This window comes from Dreissena polymorpha, chromosome 3 (genome assembly GCF_020536995.1).
Source record: "Dreissena polymorpha isolate Duluth1 chromosome 3, UMN_Dpol_1.0, whole genome shotgun sequence".
NCBI classification, from domain to species: Eukaryota; Metazoa; Mollusca; class Bivalvia; order Myida; family Dreissenidae; genus Dreissena; species Dreissena polymorpha.
Window position 1 is genome coordinate 12,468,907 of NC_068357.1, and position 8,019 is coordinate 12,476,925.

General features: G+C 45.1%; 2 protein-coding genes across 2 annotated transcripts in view; both read right to left on the reverse strand.

Moving 5' to 3' along the window:
- Positions 1-188, reverse strand: part of LOC127873010 (microtubule-associated proteins 1A/1B light chain 3C-like) — a 29,303-nt gene extending 29,115 nt beyond the window's left edge. Inside the window, exon 1 of the mRNA XM_052416546.1 lies at positions 2-188. Coding sequence (XP_052272506.1) covers positions 2-56 — 55 coding nt within the window. The 5' untranslated portion in view covers positions 57-188. The remainder of the gene's footprint in view (position 1) is intronic.
- Positions 189-888: 700 nt separating this feature from the next.
- Positions 889-3,036, reverse strand: LOC127871292 (uncharacterized). The gene is made up of 3 exons (XM_052414060.1): positions 1,735-3,036; positions 1,107-1,626; positions 889-1,052 (listed from the first exon to the last, which is right to left on the reverse strand). Exons 1-3 carry the CDS (start codon positions 3,034-3,036, stop codon positions 889-891), a joined length of 1,986 nt encoding a protein of 661 aa, XP_052270020.1.
- Positions 3,037-8,019: the final 4,983 nt, after the last annotated feature.

Here is an 8,019-nt window from a genome sequence, read left to right on the forward strand (position 1 = left end):
CCAAAACTCTTTCGTTGTTTGAATGATTTTGCACTCTTATCCTTATTCTCCGGCATTTTCAAATTGAGATTCCTTTTATTATGACACTTATGTTTCTTCGCTGTCACTTTCACGAAAGCTTTTTAACTTTGACAATTACTTACTCACTACAAGAATTACACGAAATTTACGTCACATGAATCGATGATTTGATTGGTCAATCGATCTTAAGAGTGACGTATAGTGTGGTTCCCCATCCAACTTATCGCCTCGCTGTGGGTTAATACATGAACTGAAGCAAGTAAACACTCGTGCAAGATGTGGAGAGAGGTGTCAACGACCCAGCCGAAATCCTACTTACAATGCATAACAATGGTTCGCCTAATCATGTAATACCATTTAAAAGCATTTAACCTGTTTTTGCCTAAAGCATTGAACTTATAAAGAAGCAAACATGTTTATTAATTCCATAATTGCTTAACACATAGGTCTCGTTAAATAACCCTATAATTATTTTCTTAAGTATCAAAAAGCCGCACAGAGGACGCTTTTCTCAGGTGCGGAAAGCGAGTTGTAGAGTTATTTGTCTCTAAATATAAAAAAAGTCGTAGATATGACGCTTTTCTTGGGTACGGGAATATAAAAAGTAGTAATACCGGTAAATCGTATGGAATAAAACCTATGTACATGTGTTGTATATTGTATTAAGCTATGCAAAATCCTCGTTGACCTGCGAGAATTTTCTAGTCGTGAGTTCAATCGAACTGTAGACGCATTTATAAACGTTGTAAAATACAGATAAACTGCTTTCCACTAATGTCATCAGCTAGGTACCACTTGTCATTGCTTGTTTCGCCCTTTTAAACCTAGGACAAGCTCTAAGTGGCGGGCGGCAGTGTTGATCAGACACTACCCATTAGTGGATGGCTTCCAGCTACTGGCGTTCCTCCTTAGCCACAGCCAGCTGGAGCTTCTTTCTGCTGCCTGTGATACCTTCTTAATGGCCAGCTTTCTCGCCTGTCCCACTATTCCCATATCCTGGAACATCTTTCCCAGCGATGGTGCAGGAAACCCTCTGCATCCCAATTCAATCGGGTAGTTCTATGCTCTCCACCCGGCCTCTCTACATTCCTGGACGAGATCTTCGTACTTGGCCTTCTTTCTCTCATGTGCCTGAGTACATCTTTCTGCCCACGGTACAGTCAGCTCTACCAGGATGATCTTCTTTGTCTTTTCGGAGACCATCACAATGTCTGGACGTAGGGTAGTGTGGACAATGTCTGGAAACTGCAGCTGTTTCCCAAGATCTGCCCGTAGTTCCCAGTCGTTTGTGCCGTCTAGGATACTCGGATGTCCTCCCTTTGTACCCTTCATTACTGTCCCTGCTGGTACAAAGTTGATGTGCTTTGCCCCTGCATGTACTCGTGCCTTCTTCTTGTGTCTCTCAAGTGTATCCGCTACCTCTCGGAGTACCTGGCCATGTCTCCAGCGATATCTCCCCTGGGCAAGTGCTTCCTTACACGAGGACAGGATGTGGTCCAGGGTAGCTCTTCCTCCACATAGGGTGCATTCTGCTGTCTCTATCAGCCCCCATCTCTGGAGATTCGCCGGTGTTGGCAAGACATCATAAACTGCCCGGATCAGGAACTGCAGTTAAAAAAACTGGTACTTCCAGATATCTGTCCATGACAGTTTCCTCCCTGTTGTCTGCCACTTTGTCCAGCTTCCCTGGCTCCCCATCTGGACTGCTTTCACCTTTCTTATCTCTTCTTCTTCCTTTCGGATTTCGCTCTGAACAAGTTCTCTTCTTTGGACTGTTGTGGCTGAACTCCACGGTTGTCTTGTGTTCAAGCCGAGTCCCTGTCTACCTTGACAACTTGTTCCCACTATGTCTTGATGTCTCAGTCGACTCTCTGCCTGCTCAACTGCATTCGATGCTGACCATCTTCTTCCAGTTCTGACCTCTATCGCTGCATTTCTAATGCTCACGTCACTAGAGTCTCGTAGGGTCAACACGAGCCTTGCCTTACTAACTTTGTACTCCTCTACAATTGATGAAAGAGGGAGCTGCAACATTCCGGTTCTGTTGTAGAGTCCAATACTTGTCATACATGATGGAAGTCCGAACCATCGTCTCAGGCTCTTGTTTATCATGCTTTCCAAGCTATCAACCGTCAATGTTGGGATCTCATACAACATTAGTGGCCACAGAAGACGGGGCAGGAGGCCATGCTGAAAAAGCCATGCCTTGAACTTCCCTGGTAGGCCTGTTCCCTCAATCTTTGCAAGCCCATTCCTCAGTTGCTGCCTGATGCGCTCTGTGTTATTTCTGCTATCACCCAGTGTGGTGTCAAACCATTTACCCAAGCACTTGACGGGGTTGTCAATAAGTGATGGGATATCCTCGCCCTGTACCCTGAGTGTTGTCTTCTGCCAGACTTTGCCTCTTCTCAAGATAAGAAATCTTGACTTCCTTGGTTTGAAGGCCATTCTAGCCCATGACACAACATCTTCAAGGGCTGATAGGATCCATCGAGCTTGTATGTGGGACTCTGTTGTGATAGTCAGATCATCCATAAATCCCCTCTGTGGTGGAAGTCTGATATCTGTCTGGGTCTTCGGTCCCCTTGACTCCCTGTCTCCGGCTTTGATGATGAGATTCATAGCGGCGATGAACAGTACTACTGACACTGTGCAGCCGGTTACAATCCCCTTCTGAAGCTGTATCCAGGATGTTGTAAAGTTCTTTGTTGTGAAGCGCATGTTGATGTTTCTGTAGTAGCTTCTGACAATGCTCTGAATATGTTCTGGTACATGGTGGTGTTTCAGAGCAAACTCTATTACCTGGTGGGGTACCGTGCCATACGTATTTGCTAGATCCAGCCATACAACTGTGAGATCTGTCTTGTTGATCTTAGCTTCCCTGATTAACTGGCTAATAGCGCATGTGTGTTCAATGCAGCCAGAGAATCCTGGAACACCTCCCTTCTGTGCTGATGTGTCAATGTACCCATTACTGGTCATGAATGTTGTAAGACGCCTGGCAACCACTGACATGAAGATCTTGCCCTCCACATTCTACAATGATATTGTCCGGAACTGTCCAATATCCTTGGAAACCTCCTCCTTTGGGACGAAGATGCCTTCTGCTCGCTGCCACTGCACATGTACATCTCCTTTACGCCAGACCACTTTCAATAGTTTCCACAACCGTCTCAGCAGTTTTGGGCATGACTTGTACACCTTGTAAGGTATTCCGTTTGGGCCTGGTGCTGACTTGGATCTAGCCTTCTTGATTATATCTTGGACCTCCTTGAGGGTTGGTTCTCCCTAAGTAAATGCAACAATGGGCATGGGTAATGGGGCTATGCGTTCATGTCCCTCCATCCGCATATGTCTCGCCTGATCAGAGTGCGTGTTCTTCAGATGCTCTTCAACCTCCTCTTTAGAACAATTCAGCTGTCCCGCTTTCTTCTCTTCAAGGATTTCCTTGCTAAAACCATAGGGATTGGAAAGAAATCGTGATCTTTGTCTGGCCTTCTCCCTTCTGGCTTTCCGTATCCTTTCCGCTTTCCTCAGGTCTTGAAGTCTGCGTCTTGTGTGGTCTCGTAGTTCCTGTAGACCAATTTTCTCTAGCTCTGATGCCTGTCTGTACTGGTTCCCCAAGTTGCGAAGGTCCTTTCTCAACTTCTCTATTTCTATCTGCCGTCTGTTCTTGGCGACTGTAGTCTGCTTCCTTTCCGATGGTGTCACCCCAAATCTTTCCTTCCCGACTGCATATATCAGTCTACACATACTCCTCAGTTTCCTCTCTACTGTTCCAAGTAACACCTGTTCCACGATGCCATCTACATCCTCATCAAACTCCTTCCACTGTTTCTCGTTCATAGCTGGCAATTTGATGCGCTCTAGTTTGTCGTCTGTACGACTGCCCTGGCTACCAAGATCATGTTCTGTTCTTGTAGGCTTATCCACCTGTTCCACCTCAGATTCGTGGAGATCCTCAGCACTGTGGTGTTCTTCCTGGCTGTGGTCCTCCTGTGTCTCACCAGACAAGTCTGTGCACTGTCTCTGTTCCGGATCAGGCTGACAACCTTTCCTAGATCGATGTATCTTGAGACCCCTGGCATTCTTACAGATTTTCCCGCAAACACACCGAGCCGTCTCTGTATAGGCCTCACCTGTCAATGTCCGTTGTACTAGCCGTGTCGAGTCCGTTGTGTCCGTCCTATTGGATCTCTCTTCCACCCCCCCTCTCGGAAGACCCTGGGGGTATCTTTCTGTATGTCTTGTTGTAGCTGTTCTGTGGGTAACTCCTTACGGAGTCATCATCTTGGGGTGCCGGCCCTTGATGCCCAATTCCAGTCTCTCCTGGATGTCCACTGTCTCTCCAGTTGTCACCAATCTATTCCTGGTTGTCATCCAGTCTTTCCTGGAAGTCACTGATTCCTCAGAAGTCATGTTGTAAAATACAGATAAACTGCTTTCCACTAATGTCATCAGCTAGGTACCACTTGTCATTGCTTGTTTCGCCCTTTTAAACCTAGGACAAGCTCTAAGTGGCGGGCGGCAGTGTTGATCAGACACTACCCATTAGTGGATGGCTTCCAGCTACTGGCGTTCCTCCTTAGCCACAGCCAGCTGGAGCTTCTTTCTGCTGCCTGTGATACCTTCTTAATGGCCAGCTTTCTCGCCTGTCCCACTATTCCCATATCCTGGAACATCTTTCCCAGCGATGGTGCAGGAAACCCTCTGCATCCCAATTCAATCGGGTAGTTCCATGCTCTCCACCCGGCCTCTCTACATTCCTGGACGAGATCTTCGTACTTGGCCTTCTTTCTCTCATGTGCCTGAGTACATCTTTCTTCCCACAGTACAGTCAGCTCTACCAGGATGATCTTCTTTGTCTTTCCGGAGACCATCACAATGTCTGGACGTAGGGTAGTGTGGACAATGTCTGGAAACTGCAGCTGTTTCCCAAGATCTGCCCGTAGTTCCCAGTCATTTGTGCCGTCTAGGATACTCGGATGTCCTCCCTTTGTACCCTTCATTACTGTCCCTGCTGGTACAAAGTTGATGTGCTTTGCCCCTGCATGTACTCGTGCCTTCTTCTTGTGTCTCTTAAGTGTATCCGCTACCTCTCGGAGTATCTGGTCATGTCTCCAGCGATATCTCCCCTGGGCAAGTGCTTCCTTACACGAGGACAGGATGTGGTCCAGGGTAGCTCTTCCTCCACATAGGGTGCATTCTGCTGTCTCTATCAGCCACCATCTCTGGAGATTCGCCGGTGTTGGCTAGACATCATAAACTGCCCTGATCAGGAACTGCAGTTGAAAAACTGGTACTTCCAGATATCTGTCCATGACAGTTTCCTCCCTGTTGTCTGCCACTTTGTCCAGCTTCCGTGGCTCCCCATCTGGACTGCTTTCACCTTTCTTATCACTTCTTCTTCCTTTCGGATTTCGCTCTGAACAAGTTCTCTTCTTTGGACTGTTGTGGCTGAACTCCACGGTTGTCTAGTGTTCAAGCCGAGTCCCTGTCTACCTTGACAACTTGTTCCCACTATGTCTTGATGTCTCAGTCGACTCTCTGCCTGCTCAACTGCATTCGATGCTGACCATCTTCTTCCAGTTCTGACCTCTATCCCTGCATTTCTAATGCTCACAACACTAGAGTCTCGTAAGGTCAACACGAGCCTTGCCTTACTAACTTTGTACTCCTCTACAATTGATGAAAGAGGGAGCTGCAACATTCCGGGTCTGTAGTCCAATACTTGTCATACATGATGGAAGTCCGAACCATCGTCTCAGGCTCTTGTTTATCATGCTTTCCAAGCTATCAACCGTCGATGTTGGGATCTCATACAACGTTAGTGGCCACAGAAGACGGGGCAGGAGGCCATGCTGAAAAAGCCATGCCTTGAACTTCCCTGGTAGGCCTGTTCCCTCAATCTTTGCAAGCCCATTCCTCAGTTGCTGCCTGATGCGCTCTGTGTTATTTCTGCTATCACCCAGTGTGGTGTCAAACCATTTACCCAAGCACTTGACGGGGTTGTCAATAAGTGATGGGATATCCTCGCCCTGTACCCCGAGTGTTGTCTTCTGCCAGACTTTGCCTCTTCTCAAGATAAGAAATCTTGACTTCCTTGGTTTGAAGGCCATTCTAGCCCATGACACAACATCTTCAAGGGCTGATAGGATCCATCGAGCTTGTATGTGGGACTCTGTTGTGATAGTCAGATCATCCATAAATCCCCTCTGTGGTGGAAGTCTGATATCTGTCTGGGTCTTCGGTCCCCTTGACTCCCTGTCTCCGGCTTTGATGATGAGATTCATAGCGGCGATGAACAGTACTACTGACACTGTGCAGCCGGTTACAATCCCCTTCTGAAGCTGTATCCAGGATGTTGTAAAGTTCTTTGTTGTGAAGCGCATGTTGATGTTTCTGTAGTAGCTTCAGACAATGCTCTGAATATGTTCTGGTACATGGTGGTGTTTCAGAGCAAACTCTATTACCTGGTGGGGTACCGTGCCATACGTATTTGCTAGATCCAGCCATACAACTGTGAGATCTGTCTTGTTGATCTTAGCTTCCCTGATTAACTGGCTAATAGCGCATGTGTGTTCAATGCAGCCAGAGAATCCTGGAACACCTCCCTTCTGTGCTGATGTGTCAATGTACCCATTACTGGTCATGAATGTTGTAAGACGCCTGGCAACCACTGACATGAAGATCTTGCCCTCCACATTCAACAATGATATTGTCCGGAACTGTCCAATATCCTTGGAAACCTCCTCCTTTGGGAAATATTGATTTAGTCTATTTATTTTTCAAAACATCAAAAATATCATATACGATGTTTATTAATAAAGATGGATTATGATTTACAACAATGTATTTTAATACTTGTATATTTTATTCAAAATACCTTAAATATGCCCCGTTTGAAAAGTGAATTTATGTTACATCAAGTATCTTTTTTCCATTATAAGATTTCATGAAGATTTATAATCAGTTAAACACATTGACCGATAGATCGATGACTTTGCTTATATGATATATATGATGATATACCGATAAGCATTGGCATACGGTGTATGTATTTTGCAATAAAAATACATATTGTAATTCACTATTGATAAATTATTCATTGATATGTGATCTATAATACCTCATGACGTCTGTTGAAGTTAAATGAAATACCGGTATACATTTTCATCAGTTTAAAAGGGCGTACCGTGTTCGCCTAGAACAGAAACATTTCACAAGAGTTTCGATTGATTTTTATTGTTGTTAGCTAGAGCAACTAAGGTTAATAGTCGTGTTTCGAAAATCGGTATGCTGGGTACTACCGTTCACCCCGTTAACTTTAAGAGTAAACTTTACATAACATTTTTGCCTAATGAAAATAGTCCACTGCGTGTTACGTTATCATCGCGTAGCACAGGGTCAGCTCTCCCTTAAAGTCACAGGGGCAGGTAAGCGAAGACGCAGCGTGACTTCTTAATGAACTCTGAAATACACATATACATTTGCTTGCGCAACCAAAGATCAATAATAAAAAAAACTTATTAGATCTTTGGCGCTGGTGAGGCTAATAATTCGCCTCAATAACAGCTGATTCCTTTAAAGATCAACGGAAGAAACACGGACTAACCCAATTCTATTTTCCTAAGTGATCAATAGAATCACTATTTCATTGTGCTAAGCAAAACAATTATTAAAAGTTTTATTTTATTTCAATATGCATATAATTTTCATTTCATTATTGTTTCATAATGATGAGTAAAACGCTCTTAATTGAGAAAAAATCGTGACAACCGGAAATAATTTATCCATATTCGCTTCGTTTAAACCTATTTATTTTAGCTCGATTGCATAGAAACCTGGGACCAGAACCAGTACTTTGTATCTCTTTGGGGAGATCCAAACAACGCTCCCACAGGGGGGGTGAACCCGTGACCTCCCGGTCGCTTGGCGGACACCATATCCACTACGCCACAGCGACGTAAACATCGCTTAAACTCATCAGAAAACAAC